Source organism: Bubalus kerabau, chromosome 11 (genome assembly GCF_029407905.1).
Source record: "Bubalus kerabau isolate K-KA32 ecotype Philippines breed swamp buffalo chromosome 11, PCC_UOA_SB_1v2, whole genome shotgun sequence".
Lineage (NCBI taxonomy): Eukaryota > Metazoa > Chordata > Mammalia > Artiodactyla > Bovidae > Bubalus > Bubalus kerabau.
Window position 1 is genome coordinate 104380125 of NC_073634.1, and position 17069 is coordinate 104397193.

At 56.6% G+C, this 17069-nt stretch overlaps 1 protein-coding gene and 1 non-coding gene across 15 annotated transcripts in view; both read left to right on the top strand.

Moving 5' to 3' along the window:
* Positions 1 to 17069, top strand: part of PRRC2B (proline rich coiled-coil 2B) — an 80313-nt gene that overhangs the window by 57419 nt on the left and 5825 nt on the right. For 9 of the 14 annotated variants that reach the window (XM_055541432.1, XM_055541441.1, XM_055541435.1 and 6 more), the window contains 14 exons: positions 3123 to 3339; positions 3967 to 6033; positions 7304 to 7500; positions 8065 to 8210; positions 8693 to 8834; positions 10319 to 10401; positions 10709 to 10897; positions 11043 to 11240; positions 11773 to 11859; positions 12357 to 12461; positions 12610 to 12802; positions 13570 to 13667; positions 14561 to 14688; positions 15169 to 15409. In XM_055541432.1, the coding sequence (XP_055397407.1) occupies positions 3123 to 3339; positions 3967 to 6033; positions 7304 to 7500; positions 8065 to 8210; positions 8693 to 8834; positions 10319 to 10401; positions 10709 to 10897; positions 11043 to 11240; positions 11773 to 11859; positions 12357 to 12461; positions 12610 to 12802; positions 13570 to 13667; positions 14561 to 14688; positions 15169 to 15409 (4091 nt within the window). Of the gene's footprint in view, positions 1 to 3122; positions 3340 to 3966; positions 6034 to 7303; positions 7501 to 8064; positions 8211 to 8692; positions 8835 to 10318; positions 10402 to 10708; positions 10898 to 11042; positions 11241 to 11772; positions 11860 to 12356; positions 12462 to 12609; positions 12803 to 13569; positions 13668 to 13937; positions 13999 to 14560; positions 14691 to 15168; positions 15410 to 17069 lie in introns of those variants that run through there. The other 5 variants (XM_055541436.1, XM_055541440.1, XM_055541442.1 and 2 more) reach the window with 3 other exon arrangements.
* On the top strand, positions 13281 to 13366 carry LOC129623911 (small nucleolar RNA SNORD62). Its single transcript, XR_008700661.1, has one exon. It is a non-coding gene; the product is annotated as a small nucleolar RNA SNORD62 (small nucleolar RNA).

Sequence of the window (17069 nt, forward strand, 5' to 3'; positions counted from 1 at the left end):
TCTTTGTATGTTTAAGATGTGTCTGGTTTTACCCACATTGAGTGGGTAAAACTGTGACTTTAGTTACCAAAGTTGTTCCCTTTAGATTGGGGGCATGGGTGTCAAGTTTTCCGATTCTTTTTGTTTTCCTTCTACATTCTGTTTCTACTGTGAGTGGTTAGGTTAAATTCTAACACGCACCCTTGACTTAACAAAGGCTAATCAGATTACCCTGAACCTGAGCTCTAATTCAGGAGTCTTTTAATTTTTCCCTGGAATTTTAATTCTTCCCTTGTTTTGATGCTTGCGAAATTATTATCTTTGTTGTTTTATTCAATCTATGCTTGTTCAGATCTGCCTATATGTTTACTAGTGTCTTTGCTGCTTATCCTTCCATCTGAGCTCCATTTATTTTTTCAGAACATACGTTTTGTCCAGGCCTCTACGAAAGTTTTTTGACGATACATATTCTTCACATGGGGCTTCCCAGGTGGCACTAGTGGTAAAGAATTTGCCTGCCAGTGCAGGAGACATGGGTTCCAAACCTGGGTCTAGAAGATCCCCTGGAAGAGAAAATGGTACCCCACCTCAGTATTCTTGCCTGTGAAATCCCATAGACAGAGGAACCTGACTGGCTACAGTCCATGGGGCTGCAAAGAGTTCGACGCAACTGAGCACTATTTTTCACCCATGGCAGCCTTTCTCTTAAACGATAGTATAGCTGGGTATAGAACTCTAAGTTTGCAATTACTTTCTTTAGGACTGTGAAGATAGTATTCCTTTTCTTCTGGCTCCTGTGTCTGGTTTGTGTTGCTTTAAGATCTCTTTGTCTTTGGTCTCCTGTAGTTCTTTCTCAAAATGCTGTGTCTAGGTATATATCTATATCTATCCTTACTTTATTCTGCTTAAAAGTCATAGTGCTCAAATCTAAGGTTGTATTGCTTTCATCACTTCTGGGAGTTTCACTTCTAATTATCGTGTTAACTATTTGCCATTTTTCATTCTTTGTATCCTTTCTTCCTATGTCACCCACTTAGATTATTTGTACTGATTATGGTGTACAAATGCCTGCATCATCACGATTCTTCTCACTTTGCCTCCAGGTCTCCTGAATACATGAGAGCTGATTCTGTGGTACCTTCTGGGAAAATGCTTAGAATTATTCTCTAATTCCTTGTTCTCTCCAGCTGTGCCTAATCTGCTGTTTTTATTTTTTACTGTCCAGTGGGTTTTTAATTTCATGACTATTTTTATTACTAGACTTTTTCTCTCAAATCTTTTTTTTTCTTGTGTCTTATATTTTTTGTGAGTTTTCAATTCCTTCTTATTTGCTTTTAATCATATAAACCGTAATTCTCTGGTGTTTAGCATTTTGATCTGTTTTCTGAAGTTCTTGGGGACGGTGCATGATCCTGTGGACTTGCTGTGGACTCGTAGTGGTGGAATGCTTTCCCGGCAATGTTCTGGGAGTTTTGACTCATAAGTTCATTTCCAGCAGAGCTATTCTTACCTTGGGGATTCAGTGTAGCTTGGTTTGTATCCCTCCAGGGTGGCTCTGTGTTTTCATCTGCCAGCCTAGAAATACCTTTTATTGTAACTCAGGAAGTTTTTGGAGAATTCTAGGGGTGTAAATCTGAACTCCACTCTACTACCCCCAAGCCTGCGTGAAAGCTGGCATGTGGCCATGAATTCCTCACTGGGGACTGTTTTCCCTGACTTGACCCTGGCCGGGTCACTAGCTCAGTCATCTTCCTGTCCTAAAAAGTGTGAGGCTTTTCTGGTCTGCCTTGTAATTGAATGCATAGCCCTTTGAGGGTCTTTGTGTAAGCAGCACCTCAGCTGTAACTCTCTGCCTTGTGCAGAGAAGCCCCATCTCTTGTTGGGGGGTGAGGGGGTGGTATTTAGGAGCACAGCTGTAGGTTACTACATCTGACAGATGTGTCCCTGGGTCCCCTCTCAGGAGCCCTGGCTCGTGCCTCTGGCCCATGGCTCTTGCCCATGGCTGTGGTTTCCGCTCCCTGGGGGTTTCCTGGTTTGGGGGAGCAGAGCTCTGCAAGTGAAATGTGTAACATGTTTTGTGCAGCGTTTTTGTGATAGGTTTCTTCAGGTGATACGAGCTGCCATATTGCCAAAAATAGCTCTGTGTAGCGCTCAGCAGTTCTGCCTACCTTGTGATCAATACTTAGTAAACGGGGTGTAAGTTTAGGATTCCAGAGAGGGTCCTTGACCATATGACTCAGACTACCTTTGTGCCGGAGTCGTATATTGGTAACCTTTGGACAGAGCATCCACAGCTGAAAGAAAGTATAAAACCACTAGCCTGATGCAGAATCATTTTCCTGATCAGATTATCTCAGCTTGAAAAATGGGCACAAAAAAAACTGGTGGCCAGTAATTAGCTTTGTGAAATATTTGAAAAATCAGATCCTCTTTTCTACACAGACTCTGGCCCAATGGGAGGCCTTTAATGTCATCTACAGCATCCCATCTGGTAGAAGTGGACAGAGGGGCCCTAGTGAGGGGGTGCCGTCTCCCAGGCTGGTTTGTATCTCGTTGGACTGAGATGTCAGCTTATCCGTGTCTCCTCGGGCCAGTTAAGAGTTGAGTGCCATCTGTGTGTCCCCTTCTTCCCTTCCCTGGAGAGAGTGTGGATTATCACTATAAGCTCAGGGGCAGAAACAAGCAGAACTGAAATCCAGAGCCCCCTTTCTGAATCTTGCAGGGTTTGAAAGCAGGCAGACTCTGGCTCCTTGGTGCGTGTAGGCTTCCTGGAGCATAGCCCATCTTCCCTGTGTCTGTGCAGGAGACCCTTGTCATCTCCCGCTGCTGGCTGCCTGGCCCCTTAGCTTTCTGCCGCCAGCCATGAGCTCTCTAGTTGGTTGTGTCCTGTTCCTATTTGCCAGTTTTTCATATCCTTCAACATAGGCGCTCTTCATCGGGAACTAAGATTGGACCTCCAGGGTCTTTGAACAGGCCTTTCAGATGGCGTGCCTGTGTGCTTTCAGAGGTTCTTTGATCAGATGATATGAAGCAGGTGGGATGCTGCATCCGCCTGATGGTTGGGGCAGCTTGTCTTCTCTGGGCCTGTAGGCGATCCATGGCTTGCTGAATGAGGTGACCAATTAGCTGTTTGCCTTCTTCAGGATTGATGAAACCCATAATGCCCCCGGATTCCCTCAGTGGGACTGGCTGTCGCTCTGAGGACCAGAGCTGTGTGCCCCCGCTGCCAGAAAGGAAGGTGACCGCCATTGACCCTGCCCCCGTGTGGAGCCCTGAGGGTTACATGGCGTTGCAGAGCAAGGGCTACTCACTGCCCCATCCGAAATCCAGCGACAATTTGGCCATGGACATGCATGTCAGGTGAGGCGACGCTTGGCCCTGCTGCCCTGCAGCTGAAGGAGGAATCTTGGTCCTCAGTGAGATGGGCTCTGGGAGGAGGCCCTGTCCTGGGAGACACTGCCCTCAGGGAAGGGGCGCCTTGGGAGGGACCAGTGTGCTCTGGGATAGGAGAGTGAGATGAGGATGGCTGGGTGCTTTCATGTGAGAGGCTCCGATGGTGACTGAAGGCACAGGAGGAATCCTGGGGTCAGAGGCAAATCCCACAGAACCTTGGGCCAGGGCCACGGGGTGGGGTTGAGCACGTGTATTATGGCTCCTTCCTGTGAAAGTAAGGTGAGCTGGCTCTGCCGGCCCAGCACCCCAGACTCTTCTCGGATTTCCCGGCTCCAGCGTGTTTGAACCAGAGGATGCCCAGCTGTTCGTGGAGTCCGCCAGCCACTGATCATCACTCTGGACTCCAGGGGCTGCCACCAGCCCATGGCCCAGCATCTCTGAGGCCCGTTTAAAGATAGAGCGAATGTTCGTGCCTATGTTTTTTTCTTTTTCTTTTTTAAAAAAAAAATTTTTTTTTTTTTTAAACTGTGTTCAGCGTGGAAACCAGGAACCAGGCTCCAATCACATTGACTGATTTTTCTGGTTCCTTTTCAGGAGTGAAAGCTCTTACTCTGCCTCCCCCGGAAGGTCAGGGGGCGTGAGTGCCCAGCGCGAGCTCCTTGAGGAGAGAGGGCAGGAGTACTTGAGCGCTTCTGACAAGAAGGCCCCAGCAGACTGTGACTCCCGTGTCTCCTCTCAGAGAGTAGGCCAGGAGCTTTTGTTTCCACCCCAAGAAAATGGTCAGGAAGCAGGCACTCCTGTGAGTCACACCCCAAACCTCAGGTGCTCCCCCCTGGAGCCCGACTTTGCCCCCATGGAGAAAAAGCCCGAGTATGGCGACTGGGATGTGAACCACCAGTCAAAGGTTGCTGACCCAGACGCTACGGTTGAGAAGGAGGTACCGCAGGAGGAGCCACCCTTCAGCGTCTCCTCCTGGGAGAAGGAAGGGAGCCCGAGCAAGCCGCCGGCTCTGGAGCCCGAGTGGACGCCAGAAGCCCGGGGCACCAGCAGCCAGCACCCAGAGCAGACCAGCAGGACCCGTAGGTCCGGCCCCATCAAGAAACCTGTCCTGAAGGCCCTCAAGGTGGAGGACAAGGAGAAGGAGCTCGAGAAAGTAAAGCCGGAGCTGGCAGAGGGGAGCACCCGCCTGCCCCGGGAGCCGGGGCCTGTCCATGAAGTGGCTGAGGACGAGGACCAAGAGAACGACCCCGCACTGGCCAATGCGGCCCCGGCCACCTCGGAGGACCAGGGCTTAGCCCGTGCCAGCTTGGGCCGTGAGGCCAGCTGTCCTGAGGAGGACAACAAGCCTGATGGGGCCCCGGAGGCCAGACCCTCCAGGGAGGCCAGCCACACACCCCCGACCAAGAGGAATAACTGGATCTTTATTGATGAGGAGCAAGCCTTTGGGGGCCGGGGGCCAGCCCGGGGCCGAGGCCGCGGGTTCCGAGAGTTCACCTTCCGCGGGCGGCCCACCGGTAGTGGCCTGTGTGGCGGGGGCGTCCTTGGGGCACGCGGCCTCTACGGCGGCAGCCAGAGGAGTGGCCGGGGCCGGGGGCCGCGGGAGTTTGGGCCGCTGGATGACTTCCCCCGGGCCAAGCCCCGGCGGAGGATTGCCAGTGAGACCCACAGCGAGGGCTCTGAGTATGAGGAGCTCCCCAAGCGGCGGCGGCAGCGAGGCGCTGAGCCTGGGGATGAGGGCGTGCTCCCGGAGCGGGAGGAGGCCACGGGAAGGAAGGGCGACTTCAGGGAGTCCTGGCGGTCTGGCAGGATGCACCCTGAGGACCATGGTGGGCCTGAGGCCAAGAACCGAGGTCCCCGGGCCTTCGGGCGTGCCCTGCCCCCGCGGCTTAGCAACTGTGCGTATGGCCGGAGAACCTTCGCAGCCAAGGAGGTGGCCCCTTGGCCCAGCCGGGGTCCTGGCGCCCCCTGGCAGGAGTCTGGCCCCCCTGACGCATGTGGGGCCCGGCGGCCCTTAGACAGAGACTATATCCCAGACGCCTACAGACGCCCCGACGCCTTGGGCTCCCGGGGCTTTGAGGATGGCCGCCTGGAGGACCGGAGGGCCTTCTTCCAAGATGACCACGCCGCAGAGTCCGAAAACGCAGAGAACCGGCCCTTCCGGCGAAGGCGGCCTCCGCGCCAGGACAAGCCGCCCCGCTTCCGGCGCCTCCGGCAAGAACGGGAGGCCCTGGGTCTGTGGGGGCCGGAGGACGACGCACCTCTGGCAGCCGGCCAGTGGCCAGGCCGTCCCAGACCCTGCCCCGGGGACAGGAGCAGCGCCTCAGGCCGCAGGTCCCCTGAGCTCGCCTATCAGAACTCCTCAGACCACGCCAACGAGGAGTGGGAGACGGCCTCCGAGAGCAGCGACTTCAGCGAGAGGCGGGAGCGGCGGGCCGGCTCCGAGCTGGACCCCCAGGCCGATGGCAGCTCCCCTGGGGTGAGCGCAGGCGAGAAGAAGGAGCTGGCCAAGCGGAGCTTCTCGGGCCAGAGACCCCTGGTGGACAGGCAGAGCCGGAAGCTGGAGCCGGGAGGGTTTGGGGAGAAGCCTGTTAGGCCGGGTGGCGGTGGCACTTCTCCCCGCCATGAGAGTCATCAGAACGGGACGCCTCTGAAAGCCAGAAGGTAAACCAGAAGCAGAGTCCCGGGCTCTTTTTTGTTGTTATGCTTCTGTTAGCCGGTGTTTCCGGCAGCACCTCACGCATGCTGTCCCGCCGTATGTCAGGGCCCCGACTCCTTCCCCCTCGTTGTGCTCCAGGGTGACTGCCCGCCAAGGCACCTCCGTCATTGGCTCTCACCCTGCTGTCTGCTTCTCTTGCGGTGTGTTGTTGTTGCTTCAGAACCAAGACTAGAGGCCCCATCCGGTAGTCCCCTGTAGTGGCTGTCCCAGTACCACTCCAGGGTTCAGTCTCCTTATGTCTCCTCGGAGTCCACCCAAGGGGCCACCACCACAGGGTTGGGGTCACTCCCTGTGTGTGGCACCTGGTGAGCACTGGTCTGTTCCCCAGACTCCTCGGCCCCTGAGTGTGCCAGGCAGTTTCTTCGCCAGGGCATTGCTGGCCTCCTGGCCCTGCAGAGAGAGATCTTCCCTGAGTGCCTTTGCTTTTCCACAAAAGACAAGCAACCCCACCCCGGGGATTACCCCCCACACTTGATGATAGCCAGGTAGCAAGCAGGGGCTGTGAGTGACTCCCAAGGCCCAAAGGGCGCCTCTCCGGACTGGGAGGCGTTGGGGTGGGTATCCTGTGCTTGGTGTCTGCTCGCTGCCCACAGCTGACCCGGGATCAGGGTAGGGGCAGAGCCTGTGCAACCCGCATCCCTGATGTGGCTCCAGCCCCGCCCAGGTGCCGAGGAAGACGATTATCCCGCTTCCCGGCCTCCTCAAGAGTTCAGGGCACAGAGGCCTGGCCTGTAGTTCACTGGTATCTCTGAACAAGGCGCCACAGGAGAATGTGGATTCTTGTCAGTGTGGGTCTAGAGGAGCTTTCTAGGCCCCGGATGCCAAGACCTGGCTTTCCTTCTGGTTTCTGCCCCAGGGGACTGGCCGTGGAGCGAGGTCTGGGCTCCCTCTGCAGCCCAGTTCTAAGCCTTGCCCCTTATCTCTTTTCTGGAGCCCTTCTGGGTGTGGTAGGCAAAGGGAAAGGACAGGAGTACTAGCTGGGGGAGGGGGTGAGCACAGAGCAGCTTTCCCAGGTGCTTTGCTGGAGCAGTGGTCTGGGGCAGCCTCCCCACGGGCTCGTGACAGCATGTAACCAGCCACCCCTTCTGCTGGGTGGAGGGGACAGCAGGAGGAAATGACGGAGACGAGGACTGAGCTTGGCTGTGTGCTGGGCATGTATGTGGTTTCTCCTTCTTGGGCCACTTCTGAGCTGATGAGATCCTCCTTCCTCTCTAGGTCCCCAGACGAGGCCTTGCCTGGAGGTCTTGGCTGCGGCAGTGGGAGCGGCCATTACACGCTGGAGCGGGCAGCCCATGCTGCCTCTGACGTCACCGAAGCCTCCTGTGAGAAGGCAGAGAAGGAGGCCAAGCTGGCCGCCCAGAGGTCAGGCGAGCAGGGAGAGACCATGAAACCATTTGACCTGAACTACGGACGTGAGTGTCAGCTCACATCTTCAGGGGAAGAAGGATCCAGGCAAAATGGTGGGGGGATGGGTTATGGCCACCACCATGGGTTGCTGAGTTTGCCCTTTCGCTGAATATCTTAGGTTCTGGGCACGTACTGGGTTAAGAGCAAAACAGGAAGGATTCCTGCCCTCGTGTTGCTCACAGCCCTGCTGCACTCCCGTAACAGCCCTGCAGCGTCTGTTTTAAAGATGGGAAGCTGAGCCCCAGAGAAGCTGAGTGGTTTGTCTAGGGTCACACAGCTGGTTAGGAGTGGAGCTGGGACTTAGGTGTGTGTGTCTCTGAGGTCTGTTTTCTTAACTGTGACCTGTTTGGTTTGAGTTAACAGTGCATTGCAGGGTTGTGAGAAGGGTGTAGAAATCCTCACTGGGTTTCCTAGACCCTGGTGATGGTGAATATGCTGAGGCTCAAGCCAGGTAAGCGCCTGGACTTTTGAGCTGACTCAGTGCTTAGCTATCAGGTGTCCGTAGGGTTTGGTTATCCTTAGCTTTCAGTAAATGGAACCATTGCCCTTCCTTGTGAATCTTGGTTCAGACGCCATCATTGAAAATTGCGGATCCAGCCCTGGGGAGGAGAGTGAGGTGGGCTCTCTGGTGGGCGAAGGCTTCATTGAGGTCCTGACCAAGAAGCAGCGCCGCCTGCTGGAGGAGGAGAGGAGAAAGAAGGAGCAAGCCGTGCAGGTATGGGGCGCGCTGTGGGGGGGCGCGGGGCTGGGACGCAGGGACACCTGTAGCCTGTGGCGTCAGAGTGTTCTGAATTTGGCCCGGGCTGGGAGAGGAAGAAAGGCATGCTTGTAAGCAGGCTCTGCCTCCCAGGGCTCACTGTTGCTGTGCCCATGGGTTAGATGGTGTGATTTCCCTGCTCTCAGAGGGTAACTGATCCTTGGTGACACCAGCTGAAATGGGCTGAGCAGACACAGACCTCTGTCAGCTCCTGAATCCAGCCTGCTCCTACTGTGAGCTCAGGTCTCAGCCCACTGGGCACTTGCAGGCGTGGTGTGGTCGGCACTGCAGTTCCCGCGTGGTTGAGGTCTTAACCGACGGTTGGTGAATCTCTGGAGCAGTTTCCGGGTGTGGTTTTGGAGCCCACGGTTGTCTTCCGGGGGGAACCCATTTTTCAGGTCTGCCATCGAGGCTGGACCCTATCACCCTCTTCTCCGTAGGTTCCTGTCAAAGGCCGAAGTCTCTCCTCTCGAATTCCTCCTCGGTTTGCAAAGAAGCAGAACAACCTGTGCCTGGAGCAGGGCGACGGGCCTGTGCCCGGCAGCAGCCTGGGCACCGAGATTTGGGAGAGCGGCAGCCAGGGTAGGAGCTTGTGTTTGGACCCCGAGGCTCGGGCCGCCTCCCAGGCTTGGGGCCCTTCTCAGGGAGGATTCTGCCTTGGGGCCATGAGCATAGGCACAGCACTGCCTGTCTCCTGGCTTCCTCTGCCGAGTCTGCGGTTAATGCCTTCTGAGCACCACGTGCCACTGCAGCCTCTGAGCAGATGTAAGAGTTTCCCTGCCCGAAGCATGGTGGTGAGCAGAGCATTCTGCATCCAGTGACGGGAGGGGTCCCTACCTCGCCTGGCTGAGGTCGCTCAGGAGTTGGTTTGACTGTTGCCCATGTCAGTTATCCTTCCTTCTTACCTTGAGGGAGAGCAGTAGACGACTATTTGGGAAAACAGGAGTCCATAGCTTTCCCATCCATGCTGTGCGGCCTTTCCTTGCCAGAAGGAGGTTTCTGTCAACTCCTCCCCAAATGCTGTCTTAGACTTGAAACCAGACTAGGGTGGCCCTTAATTTATAGAAAATCTGTTTCCCTGAAGTTAAAAGAATTTCTTATCCAGTGGTATTTTTCTAGTAATCTTTCATTTTAAAATACAAAACCATATGAGCAGATTGTTCTTGAGTTCCTGCTCTGGGCAAGGCCCTGCAGGGCGGGCAGCAGGAACTGGTGGAATCACCCATTGCTAGCTCTTTATTCAGAGCAGCTGAGGCTTCCAGAGCCACGTGATAGACACCCAAGAGCCTGGGTTCTGAGCCTGATGCTCTTAATTTTACCACACAGCCTGTCTTCATGTTTCTGATTAAAACCTTGAGTCTAACACATTTCAATGTAATAATGGGAAATTGTCAACTCTGATTGAAAGTAAAATAGCCTTTTAGTAAATTTTGGTATCAGTCAGTTTGGTTTTGTGAGAGTGGTGGGTGTTGCAGCGTAAATGTCCAAAAATACGTACCTTCCAGCTTGGTCAAGCAGGGCGGACCAACTCAGGTGTCACCCTTGGCTATCAAGGCTTTCCCTCCTGGATTGTGCAATGTCTCGTGGTTGCTCAGACCAGGGGTGTGTGGATGGCTTCAGAAGGGCCCTGGGTCTTGGGAAAGAGCTTGGGAGGTTTTGTGCACACAGACAGGATCTGTGACTTTTGTTGGATTCTTAAGAATGATTGAGCTAACAACAGTTGAGTAATAATCAGCTTGACTCGTTCAAAGACTTGTAGAGAGGTGCCAATTTGTAGAAATAAATAGTTGGCTTTTGTGAAAAAAGCTTTACCACAGCAGAGGTAGTAATACAGAGTTCTAATCCCTATGAGTGAGAAGTTGCTGGTGTGTTTACCTAGAGCTCATCGTCCATGAAATCTTGGGAATCTCGTTTATGGAGATGTTTCTGGGGACGTTGGGAAGTCGAGTGAAGGTGTCAGACTGAGGAGGGAGGTGGCTTGGAGAGTTTGTGTGCGCTGCCTGTGGTCGTGTTTCTGGCTTGGTGGTCCCTCTTTGATGTCCTGACTCTGTCTTCCTCCTCGTCAGCCCTGCCCCTTCAGGCCTCGACCAGTGACTCCTGGACCAAAGCTGCCACTGCCTTCACCAGCACTGAGCCTGGCTCTGCTGAGGTGAGTGGCCCCCAGGCACCAAGTGTGTGCTCACAGTCCAGGGCCGCCGCAGCCTCCCGCCCAGGCTCTCCCTGGCCAGGCGGTGAGCCTGGCCCATTGCTGGTCTCCAGTCTTGCTTTCAGGTGTGTGGGAAGGAGAAAGAGGGGACGGCGAGGGAGTACCCACCCTGGGTCCTCGGCGTCTGGCCATGCTTACAGTGCAGGGGCCCACATGTCCTGGAGATCACGGGCTTGGGCCAGGAGGCACGTCATGCCCCAGGTCTCACTCTGCGGGACTCAGGTGCTGACTGGCCATGTGTCCTGCACAGCAGGGCTTTAAGAGCAGCCAGGGAGACAGCGGTGTTGACCTGAGCGCCGAGTCCCGAGAGTCCTCAGCGACCTCCTCGCAGCGCAGCTCTCCATATGGCACCCTGAAGCCCGAGGAGACAAGCGGGCCCGGCCTGGAGCCCAAGGCCGACGGCCACAAGGAGCAGACTCAAAAGCAGTCAGAGCCAAAGGTAACCTGGAGCCCAGCTCTCAGGGGCCAGGCTAGGCAGAAGGGCTGGTGTCTTTTGTTTTCTTTTCCGGCTCTCGGTTCCTTGGAAGCTGGAGGTCAGGGTCACTCCAGGCTCTGTGTCTCAGCCTCTTTGCTTTTCTGTCAAGGATTCAGAACAAGGCTCAGGACAGAGCAAGGAGCACAGACCAGGACCCATCGGCAATGAGCGCTCTCTGAAAAACAGAAAGGGCTCCGAGGGGGCCGAACGGCTGCAGGGGGCTGTGGTTCCCCCTGTTAACGGGGTGGAGATTCACGTGGACTCCGTGCTGCCAGTGCCACCCATTGAATTTGGAGTCAATCCGAAGGTGAGGCTTGAAGTGTTTCTTATACCCACCTCCCCAACCCCCGTTTTTGGTGCTTGGAGAGGAAGGAGGGGCCTATCCTGGAGGAGCAGGGTGGTAGGTGCTGGCAGCACTCCAAGGGCTGCTGTGGGCTGGTCCCGTCTCCCTGCCAGTGCCAGGCAGGCTCTCAGACCACGCAGGAAGCCAGGCAGAGAAGGGGATGGCTGCCTTGCTTGGGTGTCAGGGAACAGCTGGCTGTTTTGTTCACGTGGTGAATACTGCTTATTTATTTATGTGGCTGTGCTAGGTCTTAGTTGCATCACATGGAGTCTTTGATCTTCGTTGCGGCGCATGGGATCTAATTCCCTGACCAGGGATTGAATCCGGGACCCCTGCATTGGGATCCCAGAGTCTTAGCCCGTGGACCACCAGGGAAGTCCCATACTGGGTTTTTTGAGTTGCTGAGGCTATGGGTCTACTTCATGTGTGTCTCTGCCAGAAGGTGAGCCAAGGTGATTTCTGTGGGCTTTGTTCCCTTTTTTTATTTTTCCCCTAGGACTCTGATTTCAGCTTGCAGCCTGGCTCTGCCTCTGGTCCTGCGGGGAATCCAGTTGTCAAGCTTCAGGACGCATTGGCCAGTAATGTAAGTCTATGCTTCTACCACCTAGCTCGGTTTGTGTCTTGGTGCTGTTTCTAGTTACACGCCCGTGGCAAGTTGTTCCACGCCCTGGTTTTGTGAACTTAAAAGTGGAGTGGTGTGACTCCTAAGGTCTGGTGTATTTGGCACTTTGTGATTCAAACCTTTCCCGGTTCCACAGTCACACACGTTTGAGAATGCTGTGCTAAATAAACAAGTTTCTTTACTCTTCAGTTTCTCAGAAATCCAGGTGGGTGGTGGGCACGGCAGGAAGGGGGTCTAGTGCTGTATTTCTGACCATATTTCCAGGGCTTCTTTTCACGGTTTGGGGGAAGGGGCTGAGACAGGAACTGGGACCCCCACGCCGTGCAGTGTGGCCTGCGTGCAGGCCGCCAGCCGGGCTTCTGTTGCCGAAACATGGCAGCCCTGCTGGAAGGCTGGGTCCAGGCAGGAGGGGTGTGGCTCCCCCGCCTGCGGGGGTCCCACCGTGTTTTTCCCTCCAGGCCGGGCTGGCCCCCAGCATCCCCATCCTGCGGCGGGACCACCACATCCAGAGGGCCATCGGCCTCTCCCACATGTCCTTCCCTACCGCTGACCTCACTCTGAAGGTAACTCGGGGCCCAGCTTGTGAGGGGGCAAGAGCAAGCAGACCCCACCCCAGCACACCCCCTCCCCGTACTCCAGGGCTTAGCTTTGTGCCGCCCCCTGCCTTCCGGGTGGTAACTTCCATCTCCCCCTACCTCCTTGCTTCCGAAGATGGAGTCTGCGCGCAAGGCTTGGGAAAACTCGCCCAGCTTGCCGGAGCAGAGCTCGCCAGGAGGCGCTGGCTCGGGCCTGCAGCCCCCATCCTCCGGGGGGGCCTCCAGCGGGGTCAGCTATAGCTCCTTTGGCGGCGTCTCCATGCCCCCTGTGCCCGTGGCCTCGGTCGCACCTTCTGCATCCCTTCCAGGTACCTCTCCCCTGGTCCAGCTCAGGGATGCTTCTCCATCCCCTCGAGGGAAACACAGGGTTCGTAGCCCTGAGCACGCCCCCGCCTTGACCTAAGGAGTGTGTTCCCGGCTGGGGGCCATGGGTTCCTGCGTGCACTGGTCTCTGGCACTTGCTGCTCTTGGCTTCCAACCCTGGGAGGCAACAGGACTCTGTGACCTCGGCAGGGCTCTCTCACCTCCTGGAGAGAGGCCCCAGCAGAGAGACTGTCGCATGAACAGCTGTCTGAGCCTTTCCCCCCGCTCTGTGAAATAGCACAGGGTCGTGATGGCCAGGTGTGGGGTCACCATGCTGATGAGATGAGCTCACACCTGGGAAGGGTTTTGTATCAGCTGAGCCTCAATAAGTGGGAGCCAGTTTTACCCCAGTTGTCGCTGTCCTTGTCACAGCGTCAGTGCCCGAAGGAGCCTGTGGGGATTCAGGGGGCCCAGCTGCCAGCGTCTCAGTGATGCGATTCCAATAGATCCTTCTGACCCTCCACTGTGGACTCAATAGCAGGGAGATGAAGAGGAACGTGACTGAGAGACCATGGCAGCCTCCTTTATGACCGAGCCCTTTCTGGGTGTGCGGGGCGGTGGGCGAGAAGGGAGGCCGGCTGCAGCGGCCCCTTCCCCAGGCTGCACAGGCGCCCAGGGCCAGCTCTGCCACGTTCCCTCCCCCACTGCTTCGCGGGACCTTCTGGGACAGTGAGACTTGATCCTGTTCCCCTGCCTCGAATTCTGTTTCCAGGCAGCCACCTGCCACCTCTCTACCTGGATGGCCATGTGTTTGCAAGTCAGCCCCGACTGGTTCCTCAGACCATACCTCAGCAGCAGAGTTTCCAACAGGTGATGCCAGCGAGACAGGCGACCCAGGGGCATGGGGGAGGGCGCAGCACGGGGCGTGATTGGCTGCTTCACGTGCCCGTTCACGGCCTGTCTCGTGTTCTGCACCCTCACGTTACAGCAGCCAGGCATTGTTTACTGAGTGAGCACGTGAGAGCCGAGGAGGAGGGACAGAGCCGAGTGCTCTGGACCACTTAGCTTTCCTTTCCTGACGCTCTCCTCCTGCACCCTAGCCGGGGAATTCACTGAAATGGAATTCTCTTTGGTGATCAGGTATCCTTCTGATGAAGAGAAGAAGGGCCTAGACTCCCAGGCATGGATGCGTTAGAAAGAGGTAGTTGTAGAAGTGAGCAGGTGTCTGTGTTCACGCACAGTGGGCACACTGCTGTGCTGCCAGGGGCCGCGTGTGGGAGTCTCCTCCTGAAGCTGGTGCTGGGCCTTCCACGGGGGGTCCTGTGCCTGCAGAAACCAGGGTGAAGCGCCGCCCCAGGGGCAGAGGACACGGCCCGTCCTGGTCTTTTCAGAGCGTATTCTTAAACATGATGTCGTTTGGTTCTGCAAGGTCTCATAACTGGGTCATACCGCACGTATTCCTCTGTCCGTGGCCTTTTCCAGCCACTATTTGGTTTCTGAACCCGCTTCTGTTGGTCGTGGAGCTCGGGCTTGTTCATCCCGCTGTGCAGGGTCCAGTGTAGGGATGGTTGTGCTGGTTTGGGGTTGCTGCCAATTCTCTGCTCGCTCCCGAGAAGGAAGGAAGCGCAGGCAGGCTGTGTTGAGTTCACGTTGAGGGCGGTGTTGGCTGCCCCAGGGAGAAGGACTGGGGTGGGGGTGCCGGCGGCGGGCTGTGAGAAGCAGCTTGTGGGGCAGCGCAGTGACCGCCCGCCTCCCGTCTGCAGGCTGCCGCTGCCCAGCAAATTCCGATTTCCCTTCACACGTCTCTACAAGCTCAAGCCCAGCTGGGACTGAGGGGTGGGCTGCCCGTCTCCCAGTCTCAGGAGATCTTCAGCTCCTTACAGCCCTTCAGGTGAGATGCCTAGGTGGGGCTGGTCCCTTGGCCACCGGTTGCTGTGCGCATGTCCGAGCGGGCTGGGAGTTTGGGGGTGAGCTGTGCCGTGGGAGAGGCCGTGGGCCCAGCCTTGTCTTTTGTCCCCAAGTCCTCCTGCCCCCTCCCTGCTCTCCCTCCTCGTTGCCCCCGGCCCGCACGCTCAGCGTGTCTGTCCTTTGCTTTTGGCATCACACAGGTTTTCCTGTGTCTCACACAGCCTGTATGTCTGCTTAATACGGCAATGTTCAAACTGGGGTCCCTAGACTAGCAGCAGCAGCAGCGTCTAGGAGCTTGTTGTAAATGCAGGTTCTCAGGCCCCATCCCAGGCTTCTGAGTCAGAAACCCTGGGGCTGAGCCAAGAGCCCGCGTGGGAGCAAGCGCCCTGGGGTCTGAGGTGAACCAGCCGGTGCAGCCGGCCCAGCCGCGTGCCTGACCTGACCGTCTGTCTGGCTTTCGCAGGTCTCAGGTGTACATGCACCCCAGCCTGTCACCACCCAGCACCATGATCCTCTCCGGAGGCACAGCCTTGAAGGCCCCCTACTCGGCGTTCCCAGGCATGCAGCCCCTGGAGATGGTGAAGCCCCAGTCTGGTTCGCCCTACCAGCCCATGAGTGGGAGCCAGGCCCTGGTCTACGAGGGCCCGCTCAGCCAGGCGGCTGGGCTTGGCGCCTCCCAGATGTTGGACTCCCAGCTCCCGCAGGTCAGGAATTCAGTCATGCCTGCTTCCAGGCCCCAGGTCTCTTTTCTTCATGACTCTTTTCCCTTGTATCTGCCTTTTGACGCGCCCTGGCTTCCATGTGGCTCATGGCTGCTGTGAATGGTGCCTGGGCTCAGGCCCGGGCCGGCTCCTCCACCCCCCATGAACAGCCCCAAGACCTGGCTTCTCCTGCAGCCTCTCTCCCTACCCAGGCTCAGGGGTGCTGAGTGTCCTCGTGCTCACTCATGCTTCTAGATGCTCTAATCCTGGCCCCACCCCCACCCACCATGTGCTGCAAGCGCCAGGTGACAGGATCTCTGGTTCCACGTCCTCCTGGCCCGTGGGCACCATTAGACTGTTCTGAGGGTCACTCCCTTCCTTTGGCCCCCAGATCAGTCTTCAGCTCCACTCCCGTGTTGTTCTCAGCAGGGCGGACGTCTCTGTGGATGACCCTCCCGCAGCCTCCTCACCCCCGGGGCTCTGCTCACCAGTCCAGGGTCTGGACACAGCTGCACCTCTCGGGCTTAAGGGTCCTACCCGGTCACCACTTTGAATTTTTTTCACCCCCTCCCTCTAGAGACCAACTACTTCCAACCACTTTTTAACACTGCCTCCTACTTCCCTACTCCTTGTGGGATGGGGTGCACCATGGCTTGTAGGATCTTAGTTCTCTGAACCTGTGTAGTCTGCAGTGGAAGCGTGGGGTCCTAACCACTGGACCACCAGGGAATTCCCCCCTCCTTGTCGTTTGTACTCAGCTTCCCACCCCCACCTCTGTGCTCACCCAGGTTAAACCCTGGCCTGTCTCTGCCTGTGGATGGATTCAGGCTAAATAGAGACCCTCCAGACGGCCCTCCACAGACAAAGGGCCCTCCCCACCCAACGCACAGCCCCCTGCACACACAGTTCCCGCTGGCTGGATTCAGACTGAATACAGATCTCTCCAGACAGCACCCTGCACTCACACAGGCCCTCCCCACCCGATGCACAGCCTCCCTGGACACACAGTTCCCGGTGGTCTTGGTGCCTCGCCTCTTCATTGCCTTCTCCCCCACCTTGACGGTGCCTCCTGTGTCCACAAAGAAATGTGAGTCGTAACCGGGAAGAGACCATCTATAAGCTCCCAGCACCATGGCTCTGAAGGCCGGGAGGGGCCCTGGGGCTAGGGCGGCAGCCGTCCTCACCCACCTGGGTGCTGCCCTAGCACGCGTTAGCGCCTGCCACCCTCGGCCATGAGGGTCTTCCACCCTGCGGCCGCATCCCCAGGCAACTCTGTCTTCCTCTTTCTTCTAAAAAAGGAAGCCCTTTAAGGACATTAGCCCACTCCACATCACTGAGCCTAACCTTCATCCTCCTTCTCCTGCCTGGTCAGTAGCATCTGACCTAGGGGTCAGGCTTGCTGGGCCGCGGGGACACTGCCCCTGGTTCTCTGCCCTCCCTGAGGCCCTCCTCCTCCGTCTCCTCTGCCGTTTCCTCCTCGCCTACCCTGGCAGTAAGTCACTGTGCCTCCTGGGCTCTGTCTAGACCTGTGCTTCTGAGCCTCATCCAGTGCAGCTCTCCCTGGTTCTGTCTTCAGTCCAGACCTGTCTCTTGGACTTGAACTCAGACCCAGTGAGCTGCCCGCCATTTCTGCTCACAACTCACAGTATCGCAAACTTAAAGG